The following is a 17,264-nucleotide window of genomic DNA, read 5'->3' as shown; positions in this document are numbered from 1 at the left end:
GCGTTTTGTGGATCCGATACATGTATCCATGGATCCGTAAAAAATCATGCGGATGTCTGAATGGAGCCTTACAGGGGGGGTGATCAGTGACAGGGGGGTGATCACCCTGATCACCCCCTGTCATTGATAACCCCCCTGTAAGGCTCCATTCAGACGTCCGCATGCGTTCTGTGGATCCGATACATGTATCCATGGATCCGTAAAAAATCATGCGGATGTCTGAATGGAGCCTTACAGGGGGGGTGATCAATGACAGGGGGGTGATCAGGGAGTCTATATGGGTGATCCCCCCCCTGTCATTGATCCCCCCCCTGTCATTGATCACCCCCCTGTCATTGATCACCCCCCCCCTGGTAAGGCTCCATTCAGACATTTTTTTTTGGCACAAGTTAGCGGAAATTTTTTGTTTGTTTTTGTTTTTGTTTTTTCTTACTAAGTCTCATATTCCACTAACTTGTGTCAAAAAATAAAATCTCACATGGACGCACCATACCCCTCACGGAATCCAAATGCGTAAACATTTTTAGACATTTATATTCCAGACTTCTTCTCACGCTTTAGGGCCCCTAAAAAGCCAGGGCAGTATAAATACCCCACATGTGACCCCATTTCGGAAAGAAGACACCCCAAGGTATTCCGTGAGGGGCATATTGAGCCCATGAAAGATTGAAATTTTTGTCCTAAGTTAGCGGAAAGTGAGACTTTGTGAGAAAAAAACAAAAAAAAATCAATATCCGCTAACTTATGCAAAAAAAAAAAAAATTCTAGGAACTCGCCATGCCCCTCATTGAATACCTTGGGGTGTCTTCTTTCCAAAGTGGGGTCACATGTGGGGTATTTATACTGCCCTGGCTTTTTAGGGGCCCGAAAGTGTGAGAAGAAGTCTGGGATCCAAATGTCTAAAAATGCCCCCCTAAAAGGAATTTGGGCCCCTTTGCGCATCTAGGCTGCAAAAAAGTGTCACACATGTGGTATCGCCGTACTCAGGAGAAGTTGGGGAATGTGTTTTGGGGTGTCATTTTACATATACCCATGCTGGGTGAGAAAAATATCTTGGTCAAATGCCAACTTTGTATAAAAAAATTGGAAAAGTTGTCTTTTGCCAAGATATTTCTCTCACCCAGCATGGGTATATGTAAAATGACACCCCAAAACACATTGCCCAACTTCTCCTGAGTACGGCGATACCAGATGTGTGACACTTTTTTGCAGCCAAGGTGGGCAAAGGGGCACACATTCCAAAGAGCACCTTTCGGATTTCGCAGGCCATTTTTTACACATTTTGATTGCAAGGTACTTCTTACACATTTGGGCCCCTAAATTGCCAGGGCAGTATAACTACGCCACAAGTGACCCCATTTTGGAAAGAAGACACCCCAAGGTATTCCGTGAGGGGCACGGCGAGTTCCTAGAATTTTTTATTTTTTGTCACAAGTTAGCGGAAAATGATGATTTTTCATTTTTTTTTCTTTTTTCCTTACAAAGTCTCATATTCCACTAACTTGCGACAAAAAATAAAAAATTCTAGGAACTCGCCATGCCCCTCACGGAATACCTTGGGGTGTCTTCTTTCCAAAATGGGGTCACTTGTGGCGTAGTTATACTGCCCTGGCAATTTAGGGGCCCAAATGTGTGAGAAGAACTTTGCAATCAAAATGTGTAAAAAATGGCCGGTGAAATCCGAAAGGTGCACTTTGGAATATGTGCCCCTTTGCCCACCTTGGCAGCAAAAAAGTGTGACACATCTGGTATCGCCGTACTCAGGAGAAGTTGGGGAATGTGTTTTGGGGTGCCATTTTACATATACCCATGCTGGGTGAGAAAAATATCTTGGTCAAATGCCAACTTTGTATAAAAAAATGGGAAAAGTTGTCTTTTGCTAAGATATTTCTCTCACCCAGCATGGGTATATGTAAAATGACACCCCAAAACACATTCCCCAACTTCTCCTGAGTACGGCGATACCAGATGTGTGACACTTTTTTGATGCCAAGGTGGGCAAAGGGGCACATATTCCAAAGTGCACCTTTCGGATTTCACCGGTCATTTTTTTACAGATTTTGATTGCAAAGTACTTCTCACACATTTTGGCCCCTAAATTGCCAGGGCAGTATAACTACGCCACAAGTGACCCCATTTTGGAAAGAAGACACCCCAAGGTATTCCGTGAGGGGCACGGCGAGTATCTAGAATTTTTTATTTTTTGTCGCAAGTTAGTGGAATATGAGACTTTGTAAGGAAAAAAGAGAAAAAAAAAAAAATCATCATTTTCCGCTAACTTGTGACAAAAAATAAAAAATTCTAGGAACTCGCCATGCCCCTCACGGAATACCTTGGGGTGTCTTCTTTCCAAAATGGGGTCACTTGTGGCGTAGTTATACTGCCCTGGCAATTTAGGGGCCCAAATGTGTGAGAAGTACCTTGCAATCAAAATGTGTAAAAAATGGCCTGCAAAATCTGAAAGGTGCCCTTTGGAATATGTGCCCCTTTGCCCACCTTGGCAGCAAAAAAGTGTGACACATCTGGTATCGCCGTACTCAGGAGAAGTTGGGGAATGTGTTTTGGGGTGTCATTTTACATATACCCATGCTGGGTGAGAGAAATATCTTGGCAAAAGACAACTTTTCCCATTTTTTTATACAAAGTTGGCATTTGACCAAGATATTTTTCTCACCCAGCATGGGTATATGTAAAATGACACCCCAAAACACATTCCCCAACTTCTCCTGAGTACGGCGATACCAGATGTGTCACACTTTTTTGCTGCCAAGGTGGGCAAAGGGGCACATATTCCAAAGTGCACCTTTTGGATTTCACCGGTCATTTTTTACACATTTTGATTGCAAAGTGCTTCTCACACATTTGGGCCCCTAAATTGCCAGGGCAGTATAACTACCCCACAAGTGACCCCATTTTGGAAAGAAGACACCCCAAGGTATTCCGTGAGGGGCATGGCAAGTTTTTAGAATTTGTTATTTTTTGTCGCAAGTTAGTGGAATATGAGACTTTGTAAGAAAAAATAAAAAAAATAAAATCATCATCATTTTCCGCTAACTTGTGACAAAAAATAAAAAGTTCTATGAACTCACTATGCCCATCAGTGAATACCTTAGGGTGTCTACTTTCCGAAATGGGGTCATTTGTGGGGTTTTTCTACTGTTTGGGCATTGTAGAACCTCAGAAAACATGACAAGTGCTCAGAAAGTCAGAGCTGCTTCAAAAAGCGGAAATTCAAATTTTTGTACCATAGTTTGTAAATGCTATAACTTTTACCCAAACCATTTTTTTTTTTTGCCCAAACATTTTTTTTTTATCAAAGACATGTAGAACAATAAATTTGGCGAAAAATGTATATATGGATGTCGTTTTTTTTGCAAAATTTTACAGCTGAAAGTGAAAAATGTCATTTTTTTGCAAAAAAATCGTTAAATTTCGATTAATAACAAAAAAAGTAAAAATGTCAGCGGCAATGAAATACCACCAAATGAAAGCTCTATTAGTGAGAAGAAAAGGAGGTAAAATTCATTTGGGTGGTAAGTTGCATGACCGAGCAATAAACCGCTAAAGTTGTGGAGTGCCGATTTGTAAAAAAGGGCCTGGTCACTAGGGGGGTATAAACCTGTGGTCCTTAAGTGGTTAAGGAGTTAAAGTGGCCCTGGTAAAAAAAAAATAGAAGTGGCCCCATGTTTTAGGCTAATCCAAACTGACATAAGGCAGGACCAACACAAGTAGGTGGGGCCAGCAATACCAGTGCAGCACAATATACCGTATTTTTTGCTCTATAAGACGCACTTTCACCCCCCCAAAATGGGGGGAAAATGCATCTGCATCTTATGGGGCGAATTCTGACAGTTTTACATCGCAAGCTGCGATGTATGCGAGAGCGGGGAGGGACTGGGAGGAGGAGCTGGGGGCCGGCAACTGCGGCGGGGCGGTGCAGTCACTGTACTATAGCCCCGCCGCTTTTATACAAATATAAAATGTCTTATTCAATTATTACCATACATCCGGCCTGCCTGCCTGCATTGTACAGAAGCAGTTTGGATGTACAGTAATATTAGGAGTGAGGGGGCATGTTTAATCACTTTTAATTGAATGAGACATTTCATATTTGTATACTGCAGCACTGGAGCGGCGGGGGGGGGGGGGGGATCTGTGGATGACAGTTTTATGGGGAACATCTGTGGATGGCAAAGTTAAGGGGTGGGGGGTCTTTGGATGGCACTGTTATGGGCTGGGGGGGGCCTGTGGATGGCACTGTTATGGGGTGGGGGGGTCTGTGGATGGCACATATATAACAGTGCCACCCACAGATCCCCCATAACAGTGCCACCCACAGATCCCCCCTGTAACAGTGCCAGCCACAGATCCCCCCCTGTAACAGTGCCAGCCACAGAACCCCCCCTGTAACAGTGCCAGCCACAAATCCCCCTGTAACAGTGTCAGCCACAGATCCCCCCCATAACAGTGCATCATCCACAGATCATCCCATAACAGTGCGTCATCCACAGATCCCCCCCATAACAGTGCGTCATCCACAGATCCCCCCATAACAGTGCGTCATCCACAGATCCCAGTAATAGTGCCATCCACAGACCACCATTAGTTCCAAACCCACCAAAAGCACACCTTTTGGTTAAAAAAAACATTTTTCCTATTTTCCTCCCCAAAAACCTAGGTGCGTCTTATGGGCCGGTGCGTCTTAATGCGTGAAAATACGGTACTGCCCCAGCAGAACCAAATACCACAGTGTAGCACAATATACTGCCCCAGCAGAACCAAATACTACAGTGCAGCACAATATACTGCCTCAGCAGAACCAAATACCACAGTGCAGCACAATATACTGCCTCAGCAGAACCATATACCACAGTGCAGCACAATATACTGCCCCAGCAGAACCATATACCACAGTGCAGCACAATATACTGCCTCAGCAGAACCATATACCGCAGTGCAGCACAATATACTGCCTCAGCAGAACTATATACCACAGTGCAGCACAATATACTGCCTCAGCAGAACCATATACCACAGTGCAGAACAATATACTGCCTCAGCAGAACCATATACCACACTGCAGCACAAAATACTGCTCCAGCAGAAAGAAATACCACAGCACAGCACAAAATACTGCCACCCACTGCCGCAGTATTCAACTATATCACCTGTCTGAGGATGCCGATACAGTTCAGGAGGGCACCCACGGCCATCGGACAGGTGCATATGTACCTGGTTCTAATAGCATTAATTATGCTGTGAGAATTGTTATGTACCACGCCGGAGGCCGCAAGGAGGGCTCAGGTAGCCCCGTGGGCATCCGACCACTTGGACATTTTCCTATACCCAGTCGGCCCCTGACAACATTGTGGTTTTGCATTGAGTTTGAGAAAATGTGAGTAACATGCACCAATATTGTATGATGGCACTGTGTTAATACACTACTATGTACAGGGATATCACAGGAACATAGTAGTAATTAATATCATATTTAGACTGAGTAACATTATATATATATATATATATATTTATAAAGCCCCTCTATTTTTTGAGTTAGGGTCTGTTCACACAGTGTTTACAAGGTATGTTGGATGTTTGTTGCAGCAAATGCTCCCAACATATGTATATGCCAAGCATGTCTGAAGGACACCATTGACCCGATGTACAGTCCCTGACAAAAGTCTTGTCGCGTCTCTATTTTGTAGAAACTCCTGCTATTAACCTGACTTTTAATTAATCAATTGGTGTTAGAAATAGCTCATATGAAAAGCTAAAGCCCTCCCAAATGATATTTAATGCACTGAAATAAATTAGTTTCACTGAAAAAAGATTTATCATTTAATCAAGACAGAAAGGTCAAATTTTGGCAAGACAAAAGTTTTGTCACCTATACAGAAATTAAACAACTTTACTGCAAATCCCAAAATATGTCAGCAAATTAAGTAGTGGTGCTGTGAGATCCAAATGTAATATCTTGTATGACTTCCATGAGCTTGAAGGACAGCATCCATGCGGTTTGGCAAGGATTCATACAATTTATTTATGAAGTCATCAGGAATAGCAAAGAAAACAGTCTTGCATGCCTCCCAGAGTTCATCAATATTCTTTGGTTTCGTCTTCCATGCTTCCTCTTTCATCCTACACCACATATGCTCAATGATGTTTATGTCTGGTGACTGGGCTGGCCAATCCTGGAGCATCTTGATCTTCTTCGCCTTAAGGAACTTTGATGTGGAGATGGAAGTATGCGATGGAGCACCATCCTGCTGCAGAATTTGGCCTTTTTTATGGTTGGGAATATAAGAGGTAGCTAAGATTTCTTGGTATTTTAGACTATTGATGTTGCCTTCCATCCTGCAGATCCCTCGCACACCCCCATACTGGATGTAACCCCAGACCATGATTTTGCCTCCACCAAACTTCACTGTTTTCTGGGTAAATCTCGGCTCCATGCGGGTTCCAGTAGGTCTCCTGCAATATTTGCGGCGACTGTGGTATAATGCAATAGAAGATTCATCAGAAAAATCCACCTTCTGCCACTTTTCCAGCGTCCATCCTATTAGCAGGCTGTGGCCCTTGGCAAATGCCACCCGTTTTTTCAATTGTCTTTTGTTTAGTGCTGGCTTATGGGCACCGATTCGACCATGGAGGCCATTTCGAGACAGAATCCGACAAACTTTTCTGGTTGACACAGGGACTTCAGGTGACCAGGTCTCGTGGAGCTCTGCTGCAGTGGAAAATGGGCTGGCCTTGGATTTTCGAGCCAACAAACGGTCCTCTCGAGCAGTTGTCTTGTGGGGTCGGCCTGAGCTGGCCTTGTCCAAAACGTCTCCAGTCCCTTATAATCTTTTTTTTATCCTCTGAACTTGACGCTGAGACACATTGAAGGTGTCTGCCACATCAGCAGTGGATCTGGGCTTCAGCCTCTTGATAATCATCACTTTAGTCTCTGGGTGAATCTTAGGCATGTTTGCAGAGGTCTAGTTGCAGTTGATGTGAAGGTCTAGTGTACTGGGGTTCTTTTTATACACATCTGAGACTTAATTGATCCATTATTAGTCACAGTTGAAGCTCATATGACAAGGCGACAACACTTATGTCTTGGCAAAAATTGACTTAAAGGGCTTTACCAAGCTGTGAATATTAGAATTCTTTTTGTCAGTTTCGTTTTGCACTGAAACATTAGTACAAAAGCTGTTGGGATTAAAATGACCCATTTCTTGTAACAAAATCTTGATTAGAAATATATTTTAGCGGCACTCAGGGTCAATTTGTACACAAGCGACAAGACTTTTGTCAGGGACTATATGCCAAAAGAATTTTCTTTTGGCACACATCAGGGCCATATGTGCCTGATTACCTTTTTAGGAAAAATGTACTGAATAAGGTAGTTAACTACACTATTTAATGCAGAGGCATCCATCCAAAACTGTATAGTATGCGGCATATGTTTCTTTTTATAATGGGAATCAATGGAAGACTGTGTACCATACAGAAGCATATGTCAGAGGCTTCCCGATATATACATTATATACATCCTACATATGCTGATGAGTCAGTTTTTATATATATATATATATATATATATGTATATATATATATATATATATATATAAAAATCATTATTATTATATAAGAGCTTTAGTTATTCATTAGTACTACTACCTCCTCTGACTCTACTCTGATGCGCAAAATATGGATGCAACACAGACAGATCAATGTTTTGCGGATCACTAAATACATACGGTCATGTGAATGTAGCCTAACTTGCAGAGCAGTATTGGCCTTATACAGGTCAAGGTGATTTGGTGTGGGAATAAAAGTGTTGGAAGCAATGCAATGTATTAGACCATGCTTTCTTGCTGCGTTGGTGTGGAAATAGAAGCGATTCAAGCAATTTGGTCATTGTTGATATTCCTTTTATTTCCAGACTAAATCAGCATGAAACTATGGCCTGATACAATATATTGCTTGCTATACATTCTCAGGGATCTTGGCGACCCGATAAGTTAAATTTCTAGAATTATAGGTGGGGGTCCTGTTAAAGGGAACCTGTCACGTTGAACATGGTGTCTGAGATGCAGGCAGCATGTTATAGAACAGGAGGGGCTGAGCAGATTAATGTATAGTTTTATGGGAAAAGATTCAGTAAAACTTGTATTTTATACATTTACATCCCTGCTCATTCTGGGTTTAGAAGTCAAGGAGGCGGAGCTATCAGTGATTGACAGCTGTCCCTCTATGACTGTGTATACAGAAATAGCTGTCACTGATAGGACCTCCTCCTTGACTTCAAAGCTTAGAATGAGCAGGGATTTAAATGAATAAAATGCAAGTTTTACTGAATCTTTTCCCACAAAACTATACAGCAATCTGCTCAGCTCCTCCTGCTCTTATAACCTGCTGCCTTCAGCTTAGACGCCATGTTCAATGTGACAGGTTCCCCCTTTAAACATACTGCATTAGGGTCCAGGATCTTCATGTTACGCCTCTGTCAGATATTATCATATAACTGATGAGACAGATTAGATGCCGAGATTAATGATAATTATCTGTATATCATGGATATACTAACTCATGATCTTTCACTCTTTTCAGTGGCCCGTCCAGCTTGGCATCGAAAGCAGAGTTTGGCCCTGGAGATGGGTTGATTTTCCTGGATGATGTGTCTTGTGCAGGCACAGAGCGCTCTCTAGTGGAATGTTCACGTAGCAGCTGGGGCCAGCATGACTGCTCTCATGCTGAAGATGTTGGTATCCGCTGCTCAAATGACAGCAATGACATAACTGAAACACCACCTGGTAATGACCTAGTTCATCCGAATATCGCCATGGTGTTCATATTTTACTGGGGGATCCTAGTTGGTGCCAGTGGCTTTTCTCTATATTTTTGCCAGGATGGAAGCTCGCTGTATTGTTATCTATAACATTATTACTAGTGTTGAGCGAATCAAAGTTAACAAAGTGGACTTCCATCCGAATTTCAGGAAAAATTTGATTTGTCATTAAAGGCAAATTTCCTTGCACTTCATGGCAACGAATCAATTTTTTCTGAAATGGACGTAAAAAAACTGAAAACATACTGACCTCATCCATTTGATTGTAGAGAGGCCGTCACAGCCATCTTGAATAAAGAAAATGCTCCAAATCTCTAGCCCGCTGACGTGTGACATCATCACCCTGGCCAGGAGCAGCAACGTCATAGTGATGATGTCACCGTGTCTACCTTGTGGGATGACGTTGTGACGGCCTCTCCACGATAAAATGGATGAGGTGATTATGTACTTTTTTTTAACCCCTGAAATGCCTCAATGTGATCAGCGTTGAACCTGGTATCTGAAGAGTTCAATGACGGACGGCGGCGAGATCGCCGTTCCCCATCATTGCGCCCTCTATATACAATGGGATGCACTTCCTAACTAATCGAATTTCTTGTGTAAGTTCGGGTGAAGCAGCTGAATAGAATTTTTGAAAACTTCGCTCATCACTAATTATTGCATACTGTAGACTGTTTAATATTAATATTTGATATGTTTTGATGTGGTCTTTGAGGGGTAATGTCGTCCAAGATCGTTTAGAAAGTGCAGAGTAACAGCAGTAATGATCCTCAATATTACTATTCTTATTATAATCAGTAAAATTCCATTAAGGCTACTTTCCCGTCTGCGCTTTCCCTTTCCGCTATTGAGATCCGTCATAGGAAAACGCTTTAGTTTTGTCCCTATTCATTGTCAATGGGGACAAAACTGACCTGAAGGGAACGGAGAGCACCAGAATGCATTCCATTTCATTGCGTTCCCATGACGCACATAAAAGCGCTGCAAGCAGAGTTTTTTAGTGCATCCTGGGATGGGGAGCAAGACGGATCTATCATGACTCACAGTATAAGTCAATGATGATGGATCCGTTTTCTCTGACACAAAAAAAACGGATCCGTCCCCCATTGACTTACAGTGGTTTTAGAGACGGATCTGTCTTGGCAATGTTAAAGATAATACAACCGGATCCGTTCATAACAGATGCAGATGGTCGTATTATTATGACAGAAGCGTTTGTTGCTGATCCATGACGGATCCAGCAAAAACGCAGATGTGAAAGTAGCCTTACATAGTACCTGATGGTCCATAAAGTTAGGTAAACCTGCACAAAAAATTACTTGCTGGATTTGCAGGATTATCTGATACTTGACTAATTTGCTGTTAATGGCCTTGTGGTGTTTTCAGCACTGGGATGAGAGAGATTAAGTGTAAACTGCAACGGGTACAAGAAAAACATGATAGACAGACTGATTGGATAGATACATAGATAGATAGATAGATTAGCCAGACCGATTGGATAGATAGATAGATAGATAGATTAGATGGGTTATACAGACCGATTTACAGACAGATAGATTAGATAAATCGATGGATTAGATATATTAGACAAACAGATTACATATATTAGAGAGATAGACCGATTAGATAGACTGATGAGATAGATAGATAAATGATAGATTAAATAAATTAGACAGACCGATTAGATAGATTATATTAGATAGATAGATAGACCGATTAGATAGATTATATTAGATAGATAGATAGACCGATTAGATAGATTATATTAGATAGATAGACCGATTAGATAGATTATATTAGATAGATAGACCAATTAGATAGGATATATTAGATAGGTAGATAGATAGACCGATTAGATAGGATATATTAGATAGATCGATTAGATAGATTATATTAGATAGATAGACCGATTAGATAGATTATATTGGATAGATTAGATAGACGATTAGATAGATTATATTAGATAGATAGATAGATAGATACATTTCCTTGAAAAAGGTTCCATTGAGAGGACCGAAACGTTGCATCTGGTGAATAAATACGCACACTTTATTTGGAAGTGCTGTGGAGTTCCTTTTCTTATTGCACAGTGGTATTGCATCTACAGCCGCTGGCACTCCTTTCTTACTTTTTGGATTGCGGTGCTGCCCAGAGATATATTTTTTAGATAGATAGACCGATTAGATATATTATATTCGATAGATAGACCGATTAGATAGATTATATTAGATAGACCGATTAGATAGATTATATTAGATTGACCGATTAGATACCGTAGATTATATTAGACAGATAGACCTATTAGATAGATTATATTAGATAGATAGACCGATTAGATAGATTATATTAGATAGATAGACCGATTAGATAGATTATATTAGATAGACCGATTAGATAGATTATATTAGATTGACCGATTAGATACCGTAGATTATATTAGACAGATAGACCTATTAGATAGATTATATTAGATAGATAGACCGATTAGATAGATTATATTAGATAGATAGACCGATTAGATAGAAAATTCAATAATCCAAAACCTGTTGGTTACTGAAAATACTAGATGTACAGTACAGTTGATGCCCATGTCAAAGCCATGAGCACAGACCCTACACATGAGCACTTTTTTTTACTGTATATTACCTCCAAACTGAGCTATATTCCCTTTAGAATGCAGTGGAGGATGCCTTATTGTTTTTTTCCCCTCAAATTCTGGATGTTGTTTGAATCCCTAAGAAAAAAAGGTTCTTGTATTCTTTGTATGAGGCCCACAGAGGAACCATAAAGTATAGGACAAAAGATTTCAATAGTTGTCATTTTAGAAATGTATGGATTTTTGATATGGTGCTGTGCATGTGACCTCTGTATAGGTTTACAAGCAGCACCACCAGTTCTATGTGATACCACATTTGATTATCATTTGAATGTTATTGTGGAAAAAGTATAAAAATTGTTTGAAAACTGTTTTCCACTGTTGCACATATAGTTTAGCAATGAAAAATGATACTGACATGGTAATTGTATGGAGGATATATAAAGAGGCCATAATAAATAAATAAAACTCAGTGTGCCAACATATACAATGCATTCAGAAAGTCTTCAGACCCTGCCTAGTGCTAAAATAATAATAAAGTTTTCCCAAACGATCTGCATTCAATACCCCATAAATAGAAAGTGAAAACTGAATTTTAGCACATTAAAAAAAAAAGGAAAAACTAAAATTTTGCATGGACATAAGTATTAAGACCTTTTGCTATGACACTTGAAATGCAGTTCTGGGGGACTCCCATTTCTCTTGATTATCTTTGATCTCTGCAGCTTAATTGGAGTCTACCTGTGGAAAATTCAGTTGGTTGGACATGATTTGGAAAGACACATCCCTGTCTCACAGCTGACAGCAAAAACCAAGTCATGATGAGAAAAGAACTGCCTGTAGAGCTCAGAGACATGATTGTGTGGAGGCACAGATCTGAAGGGGAAGATGACCTCTAAAATTTTTAAAGGGAAGATGTTTGTACCAATCAGGACTCTTCCTAAAGTTGGCTGCCCCACCAAAGTAATCGGGGAATAAGGACCTTGGTAAGAGAGGAGACCAAAAACCAAGATTGAACTTTTTGGCCTCAATTATAAGTGTCATGTCTAGAGGAAACCAGGCACTGCTCATCACCTGCCCAATACCATCCCTACAGTGAAGCATGTTGGTGTCAGCATCATGCTGTAAGGATGCCTTTCAGAGACTGGGACAGGGAGAATGGTCAGGATTGAGGGAAAGCGAACAAAGTACAGAGATATTCTTAATAAAAATCTTATCCAGCACCATTTGGACCTCAGAGTGGAACCTTAGATCACCTTTGAACAAGACAATGACCCTAAGCACACAGCCTAGACAACAAAGGAGTGGCTTAGCAACAACTCTTTGAATGTCCTCGAGTGGCCCAGACAGAGCCCTGACTTGAAACCAATCAAACATTTATGGAGAGACCTGAAAAAGACTGTCCACCGACGGTCCTCATCCAACTTGACAGACCTTGAGAAGATCTGCAGAGAAGAATTGCAGAAAATGCTATAGTCCAGGTGTGAAAACCTTGCGGCATCATACCCAATGAGACTGGAGGCTGTGATCTCTGCCAAAGATGCTTCAGAAAAGTACTGAGTAAAGGGTCTGAATACTTATGTCTGTGCAATGATTTTAGTTTTTCCTTTTCGATAAATTTGCAAAGATTTCAAACATTCTGTTTTCACTTTCTCCACGGGGTATTGAGTGCAGATTGTTGGAGGAAAACTTTTATTTTTTATTTTTTGCACAAGGCTGCAACATAAAATATGAAAAAGGTGAAAGGGTCTGACGACCTTCCGAATGCATTGTACAATTGGAGGCACATAGAAGATACGGTAGAAGCCAATAGTGCCAGACTACGGGAGCTGTATTATGGATCTGTACGACAGATATAGCTAGGCGCCTAATCCCTAAAGTAATTTTACTGTGGTGACATTTTCAGGACCCCCTGTTCGGCTGATGGATGGGGAAAGTACCAAGGAAGGCAGAGTGGAGATATTCCTGAATGGAGAGTGGGGCAGCGTGTGCGATGATGGCTGGACTGACAATGATGCTGTTGTTGTGTGTCGCCAGCTAGGACACAGGTGAATATTTCTTTTTTATGCTCCCTGTATACGCTGCAGCCATGCATGTTTACTGAGGATCTCTGCAACTTTTATGTTACTTTTTTCTTCTGTTTGTGGACAATACCAGCAGGACTGCACAACGTATATGTGAGGGACTATTTTCTATGCAGGTAAGAAAGGGGTTAACAAGAGTTGATTGCAGTGCTTCTTGGTAGATGCAGGTGCCTGATGAGCTGCTGCCCACTCACAGAAAGAGAAGAAAGTCCTCCAGATAAGCATATAAGAAAAAAAGAGTTCTTAATTTATGGGATAACCTTATGGTTGTTGCCCAATATGTAATGATGCAGCGAAACAAGTAGCTGCCATCTGACTGAAGTGCATACCTGAAAGAATTCAAGTTTGCAATTTGTTTTATTTAGGGGCCCTGCAAAGGCAAGAACAATGGCGTATTTTGGCGAAGGGCTAGGGCCGATTCACTTGGATAATGTAGATTGCAATGGTACAGAAACCACATTAGCAGACTGCAAGAAGCAGGACAGTGGAATCCACAACTGCTGGCACAGTGAAGATGCTGGAGTGATATGTGATTATTTAGAGAAGAAGATAAGTGGCCTCACAGGTACCTGCTCATATAATGCAATTCATTTCCGTCATATAGTAAATGTAATTCAAATAACTCTGGCTAATGATTTATTTGGGTATAAAATGTCTAATAGATGACAGACTAGTAATACCGTATTTTTCGCTGTATAAGACGCACCGGCCCATAAGACGCACCTAGGTTTTTGGGGAGGAAAATAAGAAAAAAAATATTTTTAACCAAAAGGTGTGCTGTGTGTTTGGTGGGTTTGGAACTAATGGTGGTCTGTGGATGGCACTATTACTGGGGATCTGTGGATGACGGACACTGTTATGGGGGGATCTGTGGATGACGGACACTGTTATGGGGGGATCTGTGGATGACGGACACTGTTATGGGGGGATCTGTGGATGACGGACACTGTTATAGGGGGATCTGTGGATGACGGACACTGTTATGGGGGGATCTGTGGATGACGGACACTGTTATGAGGGGAATCTGTGGATGACGGACACTGTTATGGGAGGATCTGTGGATGACGGACACTGTTATGGGGGGATCTGTGGATGACGGACACTGTTATGGGGGGATCTGTGGATGACGGACACTGTTATGGGGGGGATCTGTGGATGACGGACACTGTTATGGGGGGGATCTGTGGATGACAGACACTGTTATGGGGGGATCTGTGATGGGCACTGTTATGGGGGGATCTGTGGCTTGCACTGTTACAGGGGGATCTGTGGCTGGCACTGTTACAGGGGGGATCTGTGGATGGCACTGTTATATATGTGTCATCCACAGACCCTCCCAGCCTATAACTGTGCCATCCACAGATCCCCCGCCGCTCCAGTATACAAATAAAAGATGTTATTAAACATGCCCCCCAACTCCTAATAGTACCTTACATCCTAACCTCTTCAGTACAATGGAGGCAGGCAGGCCGGGCGGCCGGCGAGTCACTCACTGACGTCACTTGCCTGCGCCGCCTGCTTCATTCATAAAGTAGGCGGCGCAGGCACGTGACATCAGGGAGTTACGCTGCCGCCCGCCCAGCCTGCCTGCCGGCATTCTACTGAAGCGCTTAGGATTTAAGGTAGTATTAGGCATAAAGGGGCATATTTAATAACTATTAATTAAATAAGACATATTATATTAGTATACCGGAGCGGCGGGGCGGGGCTATAGTACAGTGACTGCACCGCCCCGCCGCTATTGCCGGCCCCCAGCTCCTCCTCCCAGTCCCTCCCCGAGTCCCCGCTCGCTTTACATCGCAGCTTGCGATGTAAAAACTGACTGCATTCGCCGTATAAGACGCATTTTGGGGGGAGAAAAAGTGCGTCTTATACGGCGAAAAATACGGTATTTTGCACACTTGTGTATTTTCTCTTCATTTATCTTAGCATTGTGCAACGTTCAAAATAAATAATGGCTGATGCTAGGCCACAATATGTGTCATACACAGCTCCGGAATGCTGTACACAATTAATTTAGTACTTATGACTTCTATGGAGTTTGACTATCATACAGGTTGGATTGCAGTGGGTTTAATGACACGCACAACTTTTGATGACTGCTACATTGCAGATAAATTCACTCACAGTCATGACCTTGTCATTGAGAGAGGTGATCATACGGCATCGGAAGTCAATAGGGGTCCAATTTTGGACCATTTTCCACAGCCAGGCGGACCCCAATGAAATCAATGGGGCAGTTTTTAAAAGCCGCTTAACAGGAGGGCACCCGTCTAACGGTAATAAAAAATGGGTACACTAGTGAAAAATGGCCTTTTAGGAGTTAAAATAATTTTAAAAAATGACTCCCTTGCATGCACAGAGACAGTCGCTGACGTCACTATGCATTCCCAGCATGATGATGTCACAGTGCTAGGAAGTCATCATGCTGAGAGCGCAGGTCCTTCTGCATTGAGTTAGGAGTTACTTCTCTGCCCCTGCAAGTGGATGAGGTGAGTATTTTTTTTTTTTAACAGAAGCACATAACAGGGGTTACTAATGGGGACAATATTAGTACTGGAACCTTGTTATATTGGAGGCCACTAATAGGGGCCATTATTCACACTGTGGGGGACTATAGGAGACATTATTCATACTGTGGAGGCACTATAGGGGCCATGTGATGCCCATAAGGCACTATCGAGGGCAATATGTATACAGTGAGGCCACTGTGACGGTTGGGATGTTAAAAAAAAAAGTCTATAAAATTCATACTTTTTTAATGCCCGGTTTTTAGTGGCCATTAAAAACAGATACAAAATGGATGCAAAATGTCTGTTAAAAATGGACAGATGGCCAGAAAATGGACACATGGATGCCAAATGGCGATGAAAGACCTGTGCAGAGTTCACTGTGCAGGGAGGGGAAGAAGGTGAGCTGTGCTCATCACTTATAGTCAATGGTGTGACACTTTGGCGTTACCTTTCATTGTAAGGCTACTTTCACACTAGCGTTTTTGTTGGATTCAGCAGGGTTCAGCAAAAACGCTTCCATTACTGATAATACAACCATCTGCATCCGTTATGAACGGATCCGGTTGTATTACATTGCCAAGATGGTTCGACATGAACTCCATTGAAAGTCAATGGGGGACGGATCAGTTTTCTATTGTGGAAGATTGTGGCAGAGAAAACGGATCCGTCCCCATTGACTTGCATTGTGAGTCATGACGGCTCAGTCTTGCTCCGCATACCATGACGGAAAGCAAACCACAGCATGCCGCAGTTTGCTCTCCGGTATGAGAAAGCAACTTACATTGGAGCGTTCTGTTCAGTTACGTTTTGTCCCCATTGACAATGAATGGGGACAAACCGGAAGCAATCTCAATACCGGAAAATATTAACGCTAGTGTGAAAGTAGCCCAATTCTGCTTGTGATGATAACTAGATGACTGCTGAGAAGTAATGAGGCATCAGCCTAGTATAAGTCTCGGTGCTCAGTGTAGAATTAGATAGTGACATGGAACATCAGGAAAAATAATCACTAACAATTCTTAAAAAATGTCTAACATGCCCTTTAATTAAAAGACTCATTGCTGTTCCATTGAACTCATGTTAAAGCCGGTCATACATATAAGATAGCTTTCATCTGTAAAATATTAGAAATAAAAAGTTGCCCTCCAACCCCTTCAGATAATTGTCCTCCCCATCTTCCTTTGTTAACAAGGCTATATGATTCCCTAGCATGCCAACCACTTCTAAGATGCGGC

The 17,264-nt window shown here is 41.9% G+C and overlaps 1 protein-coding gene across 1 annotated transcript in view; it reads left to right on the top strand.

The window, feature by feature from the left end:
• LOC122941078 (neurotrypsin-like) overlaps window positions 1-17,264 on the top strand; it is an 84,399-nt gene that overhangs the window by 49,294 nt on the left and 17,841 nt on the right. The window contains exons 9-11 of the mRNA XM_044298068.1: window positions 8,599-8,801; window positions 13,339-13,480; window positions 13,882-14,081. Of these exons, the coding sequence (XP_044154003.1) occupies window positions 8,599-8,801; window positions 13,339-13,480; window positions 13,882-14,081 (545 nt within the window). The remainder of the gene's footprint in view (window positions 1-8,598; window positions 8,802-13,338; window positions 13,481-13,881; window positions 14,082-17,264) is intronic.

The sequence above is a fragment of the Bufo gargarizans genome, chromosome 6 (genome assembly GCF_014858855.1).
Source record: "Bufo gargarizans isolate SCDJY-AF-19 chromosome 6, ASM1485885v1, whole genome shotgun sequence".
Lineage (NCBI taxonomy): Eukaryota > Metazoa > Chordata > Amphibia > Anura > Bufonidae > Bufo > Bufo gargarizans.
The sequence above is the reverse complement of the archived record's forward strand: the minus strand, read 5'-3'. Positions and strand labels throughout refer to the sequence as shown.